Consider the following 19,762-nt stretch of genomic DNA (forward strand, 5'->3'; position numbering starts at 1 on the left):
TAATCATTCAAGATCTGTTTAATGCACATATTGATAAACAATGTGTGTTATGTTTATTGAATTCATTCAACCAGGACTATGAGGCTTTGAGGCAGGAGTGTCTGGAGACGGGGTGTCTGTTCCAGGACCCCTCCTTCCTAGCCGAGCCTCCCTCTTTGGGCTTCAAGGAACTGGCCCCCTTCTCCGCCAAGACCAGGGACGTGGAATGGATGAGACCCACGGTGAGAGAGAGGAGGAGAGAGAGGGATAGAGAGAGAGAGAGAGAGAGAGATTCCATTCTTATTAATTTGTTTACAAATATTCCTAAATGTATTGACACCGGTATTATAATAATTAATTATATGTAATGGTGTGTGTGTGTGTGTGTGTGTGTGTGCGCGTGTGTGTGTATGTATGTATGTATGTGTGTATGTGTGTATATGTATGTGTATGTATGTATATGTATGTATGTGTATGTGTATGTATATGTATATATACATATATGTATGTATGTATGTGTGTGTGTGTGTGTGTATGTATGTGTGTATGTGTATGTGTATGTGTATGTATATGTATATGTATATGTGTGTATATATGTATATATATATATATATATAGTATTTTATTTATTTATTTTTTTCGATGTACTTTACTCAAACCAGTGAATATCACTTATTATAAATGAGATCATTAACTATCAGCTCTTGGAATATCCAGGGCCTATACTCTTCACATTTTGGTTATAAAACAACTAATCCAGAATTGATTAAAAACATCAAGGGACAGGACATCATAATCCTACTGGAAACATGGTGTCGTGGAGACATAGATACTCAGTGTCCCTCAGGCTATAGAGAAAGTTTACTACCATCAATCAAACATAAAAATGTTAAACGGGGCCGAGACTCAGGTGGAATCATCATTTGGCATAAGCAGGACTTAGCACTGAATGAAATGAAAAAAGGTACCACTCACATTTGGCTAAAACTTAACAAAGGTACAATCTATTGTGACAATGATGTATACATATGTGCAGCTTATGCTCCTCCTTCAGATTCATCATATTATGATGATCAGTTTTTTGACAATCTCCAGACAGAAATCATTACATTTCAGGCGCAGGGTAAAGTGCTTCTTTGTGGAGATTTCAATGCAAGAACAGGTTCTGAGCCTGACTACACTGATGCGGGAGGTAACCACCACATATTTGGACACCCCTCCTTGTACAGTAGCCCTATTATAAATAATAGAAACAGTCCTGACCAAATACTGAACAAAAATGGAAAAGAGTTAGTACATCTCTGTCGAGCCTTAGGCCTGTACATGCTTAATGGTAGAATCAGAGGGGACTCTTTAGGTCAGTTTACTTACTGCTCAGCTCTTGGGACAAGTGTAGTCGATTATGCCATCACTGACATTGACCCCTCCTCCATTAGTGCATTCACTGTCAGACCACAGACACCATTGTCAGATCACAGTCAGATCAACGTGTTTCTGAAGAAATTAACTGGCAATATTCATTCAAAAAAACAGCCCAATAAACTTTACAACATAAACCAATCGTTCAGATGGGCTCCAAACAGTGCAGAGGCATTCATTGAAACATTGAACTCAAATGAAATGATGAACTCTATACAGTTTTTCAATAACTCACAGTACCAAAACAATAAAGATGGTGTCAATTCAGCTACCCAAAACATCAACTGCATATTCCAAAAAGCAGCATCGAAAGCAAATTTGAGAAAACCAAAGCAATGCAACATCAGAAGCAAAAATCAAAATGTTTCTGACAAATGGTTTGATAATGAATGTAAAACAATTAGAAAACACCTAAGACAAATGTCAAACAAAAAACATAAGCAGCAAAACAACCCAGAGCTACGATATGAATACTTTGAAACTCTGAAACAGTATAAACAAACACTGAAATGCAAGAAATTGAATTATACCAACAAGACACTTGATGAAATTGAAAACGCAATTGACCAAAATCAGTTCTGGGACATGTGGAACAATTTAAGCACAACAAAGCCACAAGAATTAGCCATACAAGATGTAGGAATTTGGAAAACTTACTTTGATAATCTATACAAAAACATCCCACAAAAAGACTTAAACCAGAACCAATTAGAAATTAAAGAAAAATTTAACATCCTGGAATCAGTCATTAAAAACAACCAAAATCCATTAGATTACCCAATAACCCAACAAGAACTAAATGAAAAGCTAAAATCTATTAAATCAAAAAAGGCTTGTGGTGTAGACAACATCAGAAATGAAATGCTGAAAAACAGCACACCTGAGTTGCAAAATGCTGTGCTTAAATTGTTCAACATGGTTTTAACTTCTGGCTGCTTCCCTGATGTCTGGAACCAGGGGCTCATCTCCCCTATCCACAAAAGTGGAGACAAATCAGACCCCAATAATTACAGGGGAATTTGCGTCAACAGTAACTTGGGAAAGATTTTCTGTAGCATTTTGAATTCAAGAATTCAAACCTTTCTTCAAGAAAAAAATGTAATAAGTAAATGTCAAATTGGCTTTCTCCCTAACCATCGCACTACTGACCATATATACACCTTACACACACTAATTAATAAACACGTCCACCAAAAAAAAGAGGGCAAAATCTTTGCTTGCTTTATTGACTTTAAAAAAGCATTTGATTCGATTTGGCACGAAGGGCTATTCTACAAAATTCTACAAAGTGGGCTTGGTGGTAAGGTGTATGACTTAATAAAATGTATGTACACAGAAAATAAGTGTGCAATAAAAATCAAAAACCAAAGAACATAATTTTTTTCACAATGTCGAGGTGTGAGACAAGGCTGCAATTTGAGTCCAAATCTTTTCAACATTTATATCAATGAATTAGCAGACATGTTGGACCAATCTCCAGCCCCAGGACTCACACTATTTGACACAGAGGTGAAATACCTGCTATATGCTGATGACTTGGTACTTCTATCACCAACCAAAGAAGGTCTTCAACAAAACATTAATATTCTGGAGCAATATTGCCATAATTGGGCCCTGGCAGTAAATTTCCAAAAAACTAAAATCATGATTTTCCAAAAAAAAAACAGATGTCAGAAACAAAAATGTAAATTCACCCTGAACAACACCTTAATTGAACACACAAAAAATTACACCTACCTTGGTCTGACCATATCTGCATCGGGAAACTTTAATATGGCAGTGAAGGCACTCAAAGAAAAAGCCCGCAGAGCAATGTATGCAATAAAAATGAAATTATTCAAAATCAACATCCCAATTAGAATTTGGACTAAAATATTTGACAGTGTAATCCTACCAATAGCACTTTATGGAAGTGAGGTTTGGGGGCCACTCAATAAACTGGATTTTAAAATGTGGGACAAACATCCAATTGAAACCCTACATGCAGAATTCTGTCGGAAAATTCTACAAGTCCAGAGAAATACACCAACTAATGCATGTAGGGCAGAATTGGGCCGTTTTCCAGTAATAATGAAAATACAGAAAAGATCATTAAAATTTTGGCTACATCTAAATTCAAGTCCAAATTCGAGTCTGCAATTTAAAGCACTTCAAGCCCAAGAGCTGAGCCCAGAAACGAGCCCTCTCAGTCAGCTGGTGTTGGACCTCACCAATCAAGCTGACACCAGCACTGCTTCAAAAGAAAGAATTCCAATAAACAAAATCATGAACCAATCAAAGGAATCATACTTACAATACTGGAAAAACGAAACAAAATCCCAAAGCCGACTAAATTGCTATCTGACCCTAAACAGAGAATATGAATTGGCTGATTATCTCTACTCTGTCAGAGATACGAAGCAGAGACAGATCCTTACCAAGTACAGGCTGAGTGACCACCGATTGGCAATAGAAACCGGCAGGCATAAAAAGACATGGCTACCCAAAGAGGAGCGTGTATGTGGTCACTGCATGACAGGGGAGGTAGAGACAGAGATGCACTTTCTCCTTTACTGTGATAAATATTCCTCACAAAGAGATTCATTATTCACAGAAATGACTACATATATTCCACATTTTTACAAATTGAACCCAGAGGAAAAACTAAGAATACTCATGGGCGAAGGAGCAATGGCTCCTCTTGCAGCCAAATATGTATTTTCCTGCCATAGCCTGAGGGACACTGAATAATAACATCTGCATAGTAAACAGTAACTTACTTATTATTACTATTATTGTTATTACTATAATTATTAATGTTTACTGTAGACTGTTACCATTTTATTGTATTTATTTTTGTATTATTATTTACTACCATTTTATATTATTATTTGCTATCATTTACAATTTTGTTACAATGTATATTGTATACATTGGTGCTTTGGCAATATTGACACAATGTTTTTCATGCCAATAAAGCAGCTTGAATTTGAATTTGAATTTGAGAGAGAGAGAGAGAGAGAGAGAGAGAGAGAGAGAGAGAGGGGGGGATAGAGAGAGGGAGTGAAAGAAAGAGAGAGAGGGATAGAGAGAGAGAGGGATAGAGAGAGAGAGGGATAGAGAGAGAGAGGGATAGAGAGAGAGCGAGAGAGAGGGGGATAGAGAGAGGGAGGGATAGAGAGAGAGAGAGGGATAGAGAGAGGGATAGAGAGGGAGAGAGGGATAGAGAGAGAGAGAGGGATAGAGAGAGAGGGAGAGAGAGAGAGAGAGAGAGGAGGAGGGAGAGGGATAGAGAGAGACAGAGAGAGAGAGAGAGAGAGAGAGAGAGAGAGAGAGCAACACAATTAGACCCAACCAGCAACACAATTAGACCCAACCAAATCATGAGAAAACAAAAAGACAATTACTTGACACATTGGAAAGAATTAACATAAAAACAGAGCAAACTAGAATGCTATTTGGCCCTAAACAGAGAGTACACAGTGACAGAATACCTGACCACTGTGACTGACCCAAACTTAAGGAAAGCTTTGACTATGTACAGACTCAGTGAGCATAGCCTTGCTATTGAGAAAGGCCGCCGTAGGCAGACCTAGCTCTCAAGAGAAGACAGGCTATGTGCTCACTGCCCACAAAATGAGGTGGATACTGACCTGCACTTCCTAAACCTCCTGCCCAATGTATGACCATATTAGAGACACATATTTCCCTCAGATTACACAGACCCACAAATAATTAGAAAATACACCCAATTTTGATAAACTCCCATATCTACTGGGTGAAATACCACAGTGTGCCAATATCACAGCAGCAATATTTGTGACCTATTGCCACAAGAAAAGGGCAACCAGTGAAGAACAAACACCATTATAAATACAACCCAATAGTTATGTTTATTTATTTTCCCTTTTTGAGAGAGGGAGAGAGAGAGAGAGGGGCGACCACATGTGCTAATTATCTATCTAGCGTCCTCTGAACACCTGTGTCTAAGCTACCTGGGCAGGAAGTGAGTGTAGTTGGTCAGCTGTCTGCTACAAGAAGTGAATCATTTTCATTTGAAAGATTCTTTCTCGCTGATATGAAAGATAAGAGGGCAAATCAGCATGTGCTTCAAACTGTTTTGCCAAGCGATGATGATTAACGTGTCTAATCGTTTCTAAACTTTTCTTAACAGTATCGGAATTGTAGTTTACACAGAGCCCACCGAAGTTAACCGCTGAAAACCCTACGGGGATGGAGAGGTTTTCAGAGCAAAATGTACCCGTGTTACATCACAGTTTGGATGCTGTCTACTACACGGACACTGTCACGCCCTGCACCTGTTACCATTCAAGCACAGGGCAATTCACATTCAAATCTAATTTAGGTTGATCCATGTTGTTGTAAAGACAGCTAGATAGTCTAGCCCACATGCTGCATGCCTGTCACACCCTACTCCTGCACTTGTTGTATGGCTGGCATGTGGGACAGACTGGCAGTATGGGACAAGTAGAGACAGGAAGAGGAAGGAACCTCTCAGTCCAATAAAAACCAATCAGTGCAGCTGTTGACCAGGTTTCCTCTGACCACTTCCTAGATTTGCTACTTGTTTACCTGAGTTACATATTATGTTCTTGAATCACTCAAGTGCCAGATATGCTCAGCTGTCTGAACAACTAGAAGCATCAGTTATAGAAATAGACAGAGAATAAATGTTATACCTGTAATGTATTGTAAATGAAGTTGATACTCACACAGGAAAATGACAACCCAAGAATGTCTGTTTGCTGAGCAGTCCCTCTCCCTAACAGTCTGTACTGTTACTATACTGTAACTCTTGCTATAGTCTAATGTAATCCTCCCCTTTCCTTCCCTCCAGGAGCTGACAGATGACCCTCAGTTCATCCTGGGAGGAGCTACCAGAACAGACATCTGCCAGGGAGCTCTAGGTGAGTTATGATTGGCCAGGGACAAGCTCTCGATGAGTTCTGATTAGCCAGGGAGCTCTACGTGAGTTCGGATTTGACATGGACTACCTCTGGGTGAGTTCTGATTGGCCAGGGACTACCTCTGGGTGAGTTGTGATTGGCCAGGAACAAGCTCACTGAGTTCTGATTGGCCAGGGAGCTCTACGTAAGTTCTGATTGGACAGGGACTACCTCTGGGTGAGTTCTGATTTGCCAGGAACAAGCTCACTGAGTTCTGATTGGCCTGGGAGCTCTACGTGAGTTCTGATTGGACAGAGACTTCCTCTGGGTGAGTTCTGATTGGCCAGGGAGCTCTACGTGAGTTCTGATTGGACATGGGCACAATAGGATTCTGTGTTTTCACATGCAAAAGGAATTGCTTTTGATAAAAACGCTTTATCGGCCTTCCCGAATTAAAATTCAAACATTTATTTTATGGAAAATATATGTTGTATGTTTCTGAATGATGCACCATGCTGCCTTGTTGACAACATGGCCGAGCGGTACAGATTACTGTTCTATTTGAGCAGGGCGCTCCTCCCTCCCTCATTGCTTTTCCCCCGTTCACGTCACAGTCCATAGCCCGGTCCACCTCGGGTCAGCTTCATCCCTCAATAGATTGACCTTCCAGTAAAAGTCACCTGTTCCTGTCTGAAGATGGAGACCTTGTGAATGGCTAATAAATACAGGATTGCCGGCAAAACAAATGGTTGCTATGGGGTGTTTATGTGCTTTATGTTGCTATGGGGTGTTTATGTTGCTATGGGGTGTTTATGTTGCCATGGGGTGTTTATGTTGCTATGGGGTGTTTATGTTGCTATGGGGGTGTTTATGTTGCTATGGGGTGTTTATGTTGCTATGGGGGTGTTTATGTTGCTATGGGGTGTTTACGGTGGGGCAAAAAAGTTTAGTCAGCCACCAATTGTGCAAGTTCTCCCACTTAAAAAGATGAGAGAGGCCTGTAATTTTCATCATAGGTACACTTCAACTATGACAGACAAAATGAGAGAAAAAAATTCAGAAAATCACATTGTAGGATTTTTAATGAATTTATTTGCAAATTATGGTGGAAAATAAGTATTTGCTCAATAACAAAAGTTTATCTCAATACTTTGTTATATACCCTTTGTTGGCAATGACAGAGCTCAAACATTTTCTGTAAGTCTTCACAAGGTTTTCACACACTGTTGCTGGTATTTTGGCCCATTCCTCCATGCAGATCTCCTCTAGAGCAGTGATGAACACCCCCATAGCAACATAAACACCCCATAGCAACAAATGGTTGCTATGGGGTGTTTATGTTGCTATGGGGGTGTTTATGTTGCTATGGGTGTGTTTGTGTTGCTATGGGTGTGTTTGTGTTGCTATGGGGTGTTTATGTTGCTATGGGGGTGGTTATGTTGCTATGGGGGTGTTTATGTTGCTATGGGGTGTTTATGTTGCTTTGGGGGTGTTTATGTTGCTATGGGGGTGTTTATGTTGCTTTGTGGTGTTTATGTTGCTATGGGGGTGTTTAGGTTGCTATGGGGGTGTTTATGTTGCTATGGTGTGTTTATGTTGCTATGGGGGTGTTTATGTTGCTTTGAGGTGTTTGTTGCTATGGGGTGTTTATGTTGCTATGGGGTGTTTATGTGCCACGGCTGTTGAAGGAGGAGGACCAAGGTGCAGCGTGGTGAGCGTACATATTATTTTTATTTGAAAAAGATGTCGACAAAAACAATAAACCATACAAAACCAACTATGAAGCTAAAGGCTATGTGCCATGAACCAAGACAACTTCCCACAAAGAAACGAGGGAAAAAGGGCTACCTAAGTATGGTTCCCAATCAGAGACAACGATAGACAGCTGTCCCTGATTGAGAACCATACCCGGCCAAAACATAGAAACACAAAATCATAGAAAAACAAAACCAAATCACACCCTGAGCAAACCAAATAGAGACCTTAAAAGGCTCTCTAAGGTCAGGGCGTGACATTATGTTGCTATGGGGTGATTGTCTAGCTAAATAGATACCACTAGAAGTTAGAGCTGGGCGACACGGACAAAAATCCATAAATCCGTAAATTGCCTGAGTTGATACAATAACAATAAATATAATTATATTTTATCATATTAATGTGCACCACAGTTTTTATTTTATTATCTTTTAAACTACTAACTTACTACTAGTTTGTCTCATTAACTATCACCCATATTAGCATATTGTTTTAATTTCAAACTTGACATTTCTCCAGTATAGGCTACTTATCATCATGAACCTTACTGTATCAGCAGAATGTCTGCTACAAGAGGTTGTAATGGTTTTAACCGTCCCAGCTCTACTTGAAGTTAAAAGAGGTAAGGGGACATCTTTAAACACTTCTAATAGCCTACTAGCTGAAAGGCTCTTTGCTATAACCCCAACAGTCCAGCCTCGTTCTTGACTTGTACAAGATGAAAGGATAACCTTAATCACATTTACATTTTGATGGTTTTAATGGCAGACGCTCTTATCCAGTAACTAAGTCAGTGCATTCAACTTAAGGTAGCTTGGTAAGACAACCACATAATCTTGCCGTCTTCTCCCCCCCCCCCACAGTTTTTTACACTGATGCTACTCGGTGTTTATTATCTATGCACAGTGTCGTGACGTTGTTTTAGTTAATGTGACGACTGTTTCTAATTGCGTGATTAACTGAATCAACTGAATCAAGCAATTATTAACTCATTAACCTGTTAACTCATTAACCTGTTAACCTGTTAACTCATTAACCTGTTAACTCATTAACCTGGGGCACCATGGGAAAACTCGTTTTTTTTTTGAGTTTCTATTTCTCAAATTAACTCAAAGGATATCAAAATATTGATTTTACAACAGCCGCTAATTAACCAGTTGCCTCTACCAATCTCGTTCTGAACGTCGTATAGCCCGTGAATCTGCACGGACCCGGTGTCTCACCAATGAGTTCGGACCCGGTGTCTCACCAATGAGTTCGAACCCGGGTCTCACCAATGAGTTCGGACCCGGGTCTCACCAATGAGTTCGTACCCGGGTCTCACCAATGAGTTCGGACCCGGGTCTCACCAATGAGTTCGGACCCGGGTCTCACCAATGAGATCGTACCACACCAATATTAGTTGAATATTTATTTACTAAAAAGCTAAAATTATGATAAAAGATACACATAGACAAAACACATTATAGGCTATTGATTAGAACTTAGTATAACGGGCCAACACACTATGGCGTGTGTTACCTACAATGAGGATTTCAAAGAGAGAGAGAGAAAAGAAGGTACTCGAGAGAAATATACACTTGGGTGAATTTGTCAGGTATGCTTATTCTAACCCTAGCCTTGCCCCAAACTGCCGCTCTTATGGGTCAGAATATAACAATGTAATTACGTGGGGATGATCTCCGAGGATTCTCTGCGTAGGCCTTCAGCTGTTCGATGACGCACTACTCCGGCGCACCTCTCTGAGAGTCCTCCCGATGTCAGTGTCCTTTTTGGCTTAGGAGTCTGTTCCCTCACCCTTTTCTCTGGAAGGGGTCTTCTGAGGAGGAAGAAGGAATTAGGAATTAATTAATTAATTAATTAATTAAACCCTTTAGATACCACGATTCGATGGGAGATGGAGGCTAGGTGGTTCGACTTGAATTCACCCGCTTAGACACAGCTACTCATCCGTAGCTTGGGTAGAAAAGGAGTTATTTGTCCTCAAACTTGCGTTGCATTCTGGGTTCGTTGACTTTTTAGACCGTGGCTGCAGCTTGGGTCACATAGTCTCCCTGTAAATTCTATACTCACAGGTTTTATACCCTGGGCGTACCAAATTAATGAGGCAAGGTCTAGATTTTATTCAAATCCAATTTTAGACAACTAACTTAACATTTCATCTTCCCCAAAACATTCTCTTTGATTTGGATATTTTCCATACAATGTATAAACATCAAACATATACTAGGAAAACTCTTCACATTACAATGTTTTCGTAATAACGTCATCTATTAACCTTTAATAACAAAACAAAAATGACATACATTTTCATATTCCATCTATCGTCATGACCACCAAATGACATAGATATTCATATTCCATCTATCGTCATGACTACCATTGTGGCTGACGGAAACCATTGTTCCAAAGTCCCTTTATTTCATGTTTAATGTTCTGAGGCTGGGTCTCCATAGTAACAGGACAAAAGAATGTGTCTGTGGCCTGAGATTTACCAGGGGCGTGAGGGGTCATAAACCCCCCAAACCCCCCCCCAACATCTTTAAACCCCTAGATCTCTCCTCCTCTGTTGGCGTTGAGAGATAATCTGTAGGGTTGTCGTCTCCTGTAACCTGACCTGGTCAGGACAGTCATGACAACAGTCACTTTACAAATGACCTCGACTAACCTGTACCCTCGCACATTGACTCGGTACCAGTAACCCCTGAATATAGAATCCACATTGACTCGGCACCAGTAACCCCTTTATATAGTCTCGCTATTGTTAGTTTATTGTGTTGCTTTTTGATTGATTCAATTTTTTTTTACTTTACGTCTTATCTCTTAGTGATAGTGCCGTCTTCTCCCCCTCTCCTCTAAGTGATAGTGCCGTCTTCTCCCCCTCCCTCTTAGTAATAGTGTCGTCTTCTCCTCCTCTCAGTGATAGTGCCGTCTTCTCCCCCTCTTCTCCCAGTGATAGTGCCGTCTTCTCCCCCTCCCTCTTAGTAATAGTGTCGTCTTCTCCTCCTCTCAGTGATAGTGCCGTCTTCTCCCCCTCTTCTCCCAGTGATAGTGCCGTCTTCTCCCCCTCTCCTCTAAGTGATAGTGCCGTCTCCCTCCTCTCAGTAATAGTGCCGTCTTCTCCTCCTCTCAGTGATAGCACCGTCTTCTCCCCCTCTCCTCTGTGATAGTGCCGTCTTATCCTCCTCTCAGTGATAGTGCCGTCTTCTCCCCCTCTCCTCTCAGTGATAGTGCCTTCTCTCCCTCTCCTCTCAGTGATAGTGCCGTGTTCTCCCCCTCTCCTCTCAGTGATAGTGCCATCTTCTCCCCCTCTCCTCTCAGTGATAGTGCCATCTTCTCCCCCTCTCCTCTCAGTGATAGTGCCGTCTTCTCTCCCTCTCCTCTCAGTGATAGTGCCGTGTTCTCCCCCTCTCCTATCAGTGATAGTGCCACCCACCACAGCCATATAATATCTCATCCAGATCTTTGCCTTGCTTCCATCCATATTTACAACATGCTTTTACAGACCTCAGTCATCACTGTGAGGCCTGTCTAATTTGCATCCATTAAAGTAAAGTGCTGTACTCTGGTAGCTGGCTCAAGAAATCAAACACCAAACAATTTCCCCCTTTCATCATGTTCAAGTGAATGTGGAAAATTCTCTTCCATAGAACGAAGTTGAACAATGGGGCAGCACAGTAGGTAATAGTAGGTAGTAACGGTAGTACTTGGTTGTTAGTGCAGCTTTCTTCCTAGAGGGACTACCGCCATACTAACGCCCTGGACCAGATCTGGGTGGGCCCTGGACCAGAGCTGGGTGGGCCCTCGACCAGATCTGGGTGGGCCCTGGACCAGAACTGGGTGGGCCCTGGACCAGAGCTGGGTGGGCCCTCGACCAGAGCTGGGTGGGCCCTGGGCCAGAACTGGGTGGGCCCTCGACCAGAGCTGGGTGGGCCCTCGACCAGAGCTGGGTGGGCCCTGGCTGACATCCATACACAAGCACACCCTGGTACACACTCCACCTGCTGGACATTCTAGTTAAATAATTGCAACAATCTCTCTCTCTGTCTATCTGTCTTACCCTCCCTCCCTCCCTCCCGCCCCTCTTTCTCTCCTCTCTCTCTCTCTCACTCCCCTCTCTTTCTCCCCTCTCTTTCTCCCCTCTCTCTCACTCCCCTCTCTTTCTCCCCTCTCTCTCTCTCCCTCCATCAGGTGATTGCTGGCTCCTAGCAGCCATAGCCTCTCTAACCCTCAATGAGAGGCTGCTCCACCGAGTGGTCCCTCATGGTCAGTCCTTCCAAGAGGACTATGCTGGGATCTTCCACTTTCAGGTATGACTACGCACGCACACGCGTGATGGCGCCGATGGGTAGGGCTGCTGCACGTATATCCTACCAACGGGACATTAAAAACTATAATATTTTATGCTTCACCGAGTCGAGGACGACATTAAGAACATACGGCTGGCGGGTTATACACTGTATCAGCAAGACGGAACAGCAGCGTCTGGTAAGACACGTTCTGACCTTAGTTCCTTTATTATCTCTTTGTGTTAGTTTGGTCAGGGCGTGAGTTGGGGTGGGTAGTCTATGTTCTTTTTTCTATGTAGTATTTATGTGTTTGGCCTGGTATGGTTCTCAATCAGAGGCAGGTGTCGTTCGTTGTCTCTGATTGAGAACCATACTTAGGCAGCCGGTTTTTCCCACTTGAGTTGTGGGTGATTGTTTTCTGTGTGTTCACCAGACAGAAGTGTTTCGATTTCGTTTCGTTCTTTCTCTTTGTTATTTTGTATTTTCGTGTTCAGTGTCTTTTCATTAAAAATGACGAACACTTACCACGCTGCACATTGGTCCGATCTGTCATACTCCTCGTCAGAGGGAGACATATTTCGTTACAGCGGAGGCAAAGGCATTTATGTAAACAGCACGATATCTAAGGAAGTCTTAAAGATTTGCTTGCCCGAGGTTGAGTATCTTATGATAAGCTGTAGATCACACTATTTACCCAGAGAGTTTTCATCTGTATTTTTTTGTAGCCGTCTACATACCACCACAGAGCGAGGTTGGAACTTTTTTCCCCTTTTTCAGGACCTAGACCTGCCACTCCTGTACCGCTTGCCGTGCGTTAGCAGATAGAACAGTCTATGACTAGGGTGGCTGGAGTCTTTGACAATTTTTAGGGTCTTCCTCTGACACCACCTGGTATAGAGGTTCTGTGAATCCTTAGTGAATTTCCCCTTTTATTTCTGTCATAGGGGACTTGTTTTACGCCTACTTTACACCGGTGGAAGTTAGATTGTTTCTAGGTTTAGAGACGGTTGTAGTGTCCAGTATGCTTTCTCCATGTTCTGCCATGTGATTCACTCTCTTTGTGACACGTTGAGACATTCTATGGAATGTTGTCTGTTGTGGTCCTCTTCAGTTCTGGCAGTTTGGTGAGTGGGTGGACGTGGTGATTGACGACCGGCTGCCAACGAAGAATGGAGAGATCATGTTCGTTCACTCAGCCGAGGGAAATGAGTTCTGGAGCGCCCTGCTGGAGAAGGCTTACGCCAAGTATGTCAACGAAGGCCTGGTCTACGTCCCAAATGGCACCTCATTCTCTATTTAGTGCACTACTTTTAATCAGGGCCTATGTGTGTGTGTGTCGATCATATTAACACTCTCTCTGCAATATAGACTTAATCATGTATACATCTACAGTGAGCTCCACAAGTATTGGGACAGTGACCGGCTCTGTACTGACATCATACAATGACTATGAGGTTAAAGAGCAGACTGTCAGCTTTAATTTGAGGGTATTTTCATCCATATCGGGGGAACCGTTTAGAAATTACAGCACTTTTTGTACCTAGTCCCCTCCATTTTAGGGGAAGTATTGGGAGAAAATATGTGTATGAAAGCATACTGAACAGAAATGTAAATGCAACATGTAAAGTGTTGGTCCCATGACTTCATGAGCTGAAGTAAAAGATCCCAGCAATTTTCCAAATGTACAAAAAAATCGTATTTCTCTCAAACGTTGTGTACAAATTTCTTTACATTCCTGTTAGTGAGCATTTTCTCCTTTGCCAAGATAATCCATCCACCTGACAGGTGTGGCATATCAAGAAGCAGTTTAAACAGCATAATCATTACACAGGTGCACCTTGTGCTGGGCACAATAAAAGGCCACTCTAAAATGTGCAGTTTTGTCACACAACACAATGCCACAGATGTCTCAAGTTTTGAGGGAGCGTGCAATTGGCATTCTGACTGCAGGAAGGTCCACCAGAGCTGTTGACATATAATTGAATCTTAATGTCTCTACCATAACCTCTCACCATTATAATAACAGGGGAGGTTAGCATTTTATATAGTCAGAAAGTTACAGACACACAAATATCATACCCCCCCAAAAAAATGCTAACCTCCCTTGTTATTGTAATGGTTAGAGGTTAGCATTTTGGGGGGGTATGATATTTGTGTGTCTGTAACTTTGTGACTTATCATTATTCACAATTCATTCAGGATTGTCCGTAATCGTGGTAGTGTCCACATTAATGTAATCATTGGGTGCTAGGAAAATGGGACCAAATACAAAAATGTTGACTACTTGTGTAGACATACTGTACAGTATGAGTCAATTTGTCCCAATACTTTTGGACTATGTAAGTGCTATAATTTCTAAACGGTTCACCCGATATGGATGAAAATACCTTCAAATTAAAGCTGACAGTCTGCACTTTAACCTCATAGCCATTGTATCATTTAAAATCCAAATAACTGGAGCACAGAGCCGAAACAACAACAAATAGGTCCCAATACTTTTGGAGCTCACTGAATGTGACGTGTGTATATCCCTGCATTTATGTGTTTCTACTGTCACTGTGTATATCCCTGCATTTATGTGTTTCTACTGTCACTGTCAGGTTGAATGGTTCCTACGAGGCTCTGTCTGGAGGCAGCACCACAGAAGGCTTTGAGGACTTCACCGGCGGTGTGTCTGAGATGTACGAGCTCCGTAAGGCTCCACGGGACCTGTACAGGATCATCGGCAAAGCCCTGGACAGAGGCTCCTTGCTGGGCTGCTCCATCGACGTGAGTCCCCTGCTCCTCTGGTCCTGTCAAAAACACCAGGGTCTCATTCATTAGGGCACATCAATTTAAAATGTTTTTCAACAGAAAACAAATTCAAGCGGTTGTTATTGGACAACTCAAGGTAGTCCCTCCCTATTTCTGTCCGTTTTCTTCCGTTTTGGTGCCTCATGAATACAGCACTGGGTATAGTTTAATGTACCTACTTTTTGAAGAGCGTAATCATGAACTTTATAATTTATAACATTAACATTGTAGTCAATACATCCTTATATCAAATAATGCTGATTCAGATGCATCATGGGTCTTGTATTCTTCTGACTATATTTTGTGACTACAGATCACCAGTGCCTTAGACATGGAGTCTGTCACGTTCAAGAAACTAGTGAAAGGTCATGCTTACTCAGTCACCGGCCTGAAGAAGGTAGGTTAAGCCCGTAAATAGAATAAACTAGGAAGCCTGGTTTCACCTGGGTCTGACCCCAGTATATCTGGGTCTTCAGACCCTGCTTTGGAACCCTGGTCTCCCTGGTCTCTGTTTTTTAATGTTAGTGTTTCTATGTAGACTGGGTTTTTATTGTTGTACTGCGTGATATGTGTGATTCTGTTCTGCTCCAGGTGGACTACCAGGGTCAGGGGGAGAGGCTGATCAGGGTGAGGAACCCCTGGGGACAGGTGGAGTGGACTGGCGCCTGGAGTGACAAGTGAGCATTACAGAACCACTACTAGGTCCACATTCACAACCAACATATTAACACACCTGACCTAGTACTAAACCCCAGTTTCACCACAAAACTCGACTTTTACTTACACATTCATAAAGTTTCTGTCGTAGGTTGTAGTAGATTCTGTTTCTCAGTATACTATTGCTCTGTTCTTGTCTCCCCGTCTGTGTCCAGTTCTCCTGAGTGGGATGAGTTGGACCCATCTGAGAGAGAGGACCTGCATCTAAAGATGGAGGACGGAGAGTTCTGGTAGGATGAAGAGCGTGATTACATGCTGAGTTCTCAGTTGTTTAAAATGACCCTGGTGTTCTGTAATCTCAGAACCCAGAAGCCTTCATGTGCCGGTCAGCTTTATCTAAATCTTCAGCTGCCATTGTGATGAAAATATCATATACACTAAATATACAAAATTGGAGACACCTTCAAATTAGTGGATTCGGCTATTTCAGCCACACCGTTGCTGACAGGTGTATAAAATCGAGCACACAGCCATGCAATCTCCATAGACACACATTGGCAGTAGAAGCCTTACTGAAGAGCTCAGTGACTTTCAACGTGGCACCATCATAGGATACCACCTTTCCAAGAAGTCAGTTTGTGAAATGTCTGCCCTGCTAGAGCTTCCCCCGGTCAACTGTAAGTGCTGTTATTGTGAAGTGGAAACGTCTAGGAGCAACAATGGCTCAGCCCCGCAGTGGTGGGCCACACAAGCTCACCGAACGGGAGCGCCGAGTGCTGAAGCACGTAGCGCATAAAAATTGTCTGTCCTCGGTTGCAACACTCACCACCGAGTTCCAAACTGCCTCTGGAAGCAAAGTCAGCACAATAACTGTTCGTCAGGAGCTTCATGAAATGGGTTTCCATGGCTGAGCAGCAGCACACAAGCCTAAGATCACCATGCTAAATGCCAAGCATCGGCTGGAGTGGTGTGAAGCTCGACGCCATTGGACTCTGGAGCAGTGGAAACACGTTCTCTGGAGTGATGAATCACACTTCACCATCTGGCAGTCCAACTGACAAATCTTGGTTTGGCGGATGCCAGGAGAACGCTACCTGCCCCAATGCATAGCGCCGACTGTAACGGTGGATTAGGAATAATGATCTGGGGCTGTTTTTCATGGTTTGGGCCCCTTAGTTCCAGTGAAGGGAAATCTTAACGCTAGAACATACAATGACATTTTAAACGAGTCTGTGTTTCCAACTTTGTGGCAACAGTTTGGGGAAGGCCCTTTCCTGTTTCAACATGACAATGCCCCCGTGCACAAAGCGAAGTCCATACAGAAATGGTTTGTCGAGATCGGAGTGGAAGAACTTGACTGGCCTGCACAGAGCCCTGACCTCAACCCCATTGAATCACCCTAATGTTAATGTTCCCCACGGTAATGTTCCAACATCTAGTGGAAAGCCTTCCCAGAAGAGTGGAGGCTGTTATAGCAGCAGAGGGACCAACTCCATATTAATACCCATGATTCTGGAATGAGATGTTGGACGAGCCGGTGTCCACATCCTTTTTAAATCACACTAATCTCCCCTGTCTGTAGGATGTCGTTCCAGGAGTTCCTGAGGCAGTTTTCCCGCCTGGAGATCTGCAACCTGACAGCGGACGCTCTCAGTGAGGACGGCCTCAGCCACTGGAACACCATCAAGTTCCACGGCATGTGGAGACGGGGGAGTACCGCCGGGGGTTGCCGTAACCACCCCAGTGAGTCATAGAACATCTAACATATCTTCAAGAACACATAGAATATTTACATCACAGTATTACATTACAACGTTAACACCCTCATACTGCAGAACGTTAACACCCTCATACTGCAGAACGTTAACACCCTCATATTGCAGAACGTTAACACCCTCATACTGCAGAACGTTAACACCCTCATACTGCAGAACGTTAACACCCTCATACTGCAGAACGTTAACACCTCATACTGCAGAACGTTAACACCCTCATACTGCAGAACGTTAATTAACACCTCATACTGCAGAACGTTAACACCCTCATATTGCAGAACGTTAACACCCTCATACTGCAGAACGTTAACACCCTCATACTGCAGAACGTTAACACCCTCATACTGCAGAACGTTAACACCCTCATACTGCAGAACGTTAACACCTCATACTGCAGAACGCATGTTAACACCCTCATACTGCAGAACGTTAACACCCTCATACTGCAGAACGTTAACACCCTCATACTGCAGAACGTTAACACCCTCATACTGCAGAACGTTTACAGTAGAATACAAGAGCGGGGACCTCATACTGCAGAACGTTAACACCCTCATACTGCAGAACATTAACACCTCATACTACAGAACGTTAACACCTCATACTGCAGAACGTTAACACCCTCATACTGCAGAACGTTTACAGTAGAATACAAGGGCATGTGGGGAAGAGGGAGTATAGCCGGGGACCTCATACTGCAGAACGTTAACACCCTCCTACTGCAGAACGTTAACACCTCATACTGCAGAACGTTAACACCTCATACTGCAGAACGTTAACACCCTCATACTGCAGAACGTTTACAGTAGAATACAAGGGCATGTGGGGAAGAGGGAGTATAGCCGGGGACCTCATACTGCAGAACGTTAACACCCTCATACTGCAGAACGTTAACACCTCATAATGCAGAACGTTAACGCCCTCATACTGCAGAAACACCTCATACTGCAGAACGTTAACACCTCATACTGCAGAACGTTAACACCTCATACTGCAGAACGTTAACACCCTCATACTGCAGAACGTTAACACCTCATACTGCAGAACGTTAACACCTCATACTGCAGAACGTCAACACCCTCATACTGCAGAACGTTAACACCCTCATACTGCAGAACGTTAACACCCTCATACTGCAGAACGTTAACACCTCATACTGCAGAACGCTAACACCTTCATACTGCAGAACGTTAACACCTCATACTGCAGAACGTTAACACCTCATACTGCAGAACGTTAACACCCTCATACTGCAGAACGTTAACACCTCATACTGCAGAACGTTAACACCCTCATACTGCAGAACGTTAATTAACACCTCATACTGCAGAACGTTAACACCCTCATACTGCAGAACGTTAACACCCTCATACTGCAGAACGTTAACCTCTCATACTGCAGAACGTTAACACCCTCATACTGCAGAACGTTAATTAACACCTCATACTGCAGAACGTTAACACCTTCATACTGCAGAACGTTAACACCCTCATACTGCAGAACGTTAACACCCTCATACTGCAGAACGTTAACACCCTCATACTGCAGAACGTTAACACCCTCATACTGCAGAACGTTAACACCCTCATACTGCAGAACGTTAATTAACACCTCATACTGCAGAACGTTAACACCTTCATACTGCAGAACGTTTACACCCTCATACTGCAGAACGTTAATACCTCATACTGCAGAACGTTAACACCTCATACTGCAGAACGTTAACACCTCATACTGCCGAACGTTAACACCTCATACTGCCGAACGTTAACACCTCATACTGCAGAACGTTAACACCCTCATACTGCAGAACGTTAACACCTCATACTGCAGAACGTTAACACCCTCATACTGCAGAACGTTAACACCTCATACTGCAGAACGTTAACACCTCATACTGCAGAACGTTAACACCCTCATACTGCAGAACGTTAACACCTCATACTGCAGAACGTTAACACCTCATACTGCAGAACGTTAACACCTCATACTGCAGAACGTTAACACCTCATACTGCCGAACGTTAACACCTCATACTGCAGAACGTTAACACCTCATACTGCAGAACGTTAACACCTTCATACTGCCGAACGTTAACACCTCATACTGCAGAACGTTAACACCTCATACTGCAGAACGTTAACACCTCATACTGCAGAACGTTAACACCCTCATACTGCAGAACGTTAACACCCTCATACTGCAGAAC

General features: G+C 42.8%; 1 protein-coding gene across 1 annotated transcript in view; it reads left to right on the forward strand.

The window, feature by feature from the left end:
- The window catches only part of LOC139367826 (calpain-1 catalytic subunit-like), a gene marked incomplete at its 5' end in the record, with an annotated part of 46,769 nt that overhangs the window by 16,589 nt on the left and 10,418 nt on the right, over window positions 1-19,762 (forward strand). The window contains 9 exons of the mRNA XM_071106165.1: window positions 75-221; window positions 6,236-6,305; window positions 12,231-12,349; window positions 13,440-13,573; window positions 14,929-15,097; window positions 15,435-15,518; window positions 15,713-15,798; window positions 15,994-16,068; window positions 17,361-17,521. Of these exons, the coding sequence (XP_070962266.1) occupies window positions 75-221; window positions 6,236-6,305; window positions 12,231-12,349; window positions 13,440-13,573; window positions 14,929-15,097; window positions 15,435-15,518; window positions 15,713-15,798; window positions 15,994-16,068; window positions 17,361-17,521 (1,045 nt within the window). The remainder of the gene's footprint in view (window positions 1-74; window positions 222-6,235; window positions 6,306-12,230; window positions 12,350-13,439; window positions 13,574-14,928; window positions 15,098-15,434; window positions 15,519-15,712; window positions 15,799-15,993; window positions 16,069-17,360; window positions 17,522-19,762) is intronic.

This window comes from Oncorhynchus clarkii, chromosome 16 (assembly GCF_045791955.1).
Source record: "Oncorhynchus clarkii lewisi isolate Uvic-CL-2024 chromosome 16, UVic_Ocla_1.0, whole genome shotgun sequence".
NCBI classification, from domain to species: Eukaryota; Metazoa; Chordata; class Actinopteri; order Salmoniformes; family Salmonidae; genus Oncorhynchus; species Oncorhynchus clarkii.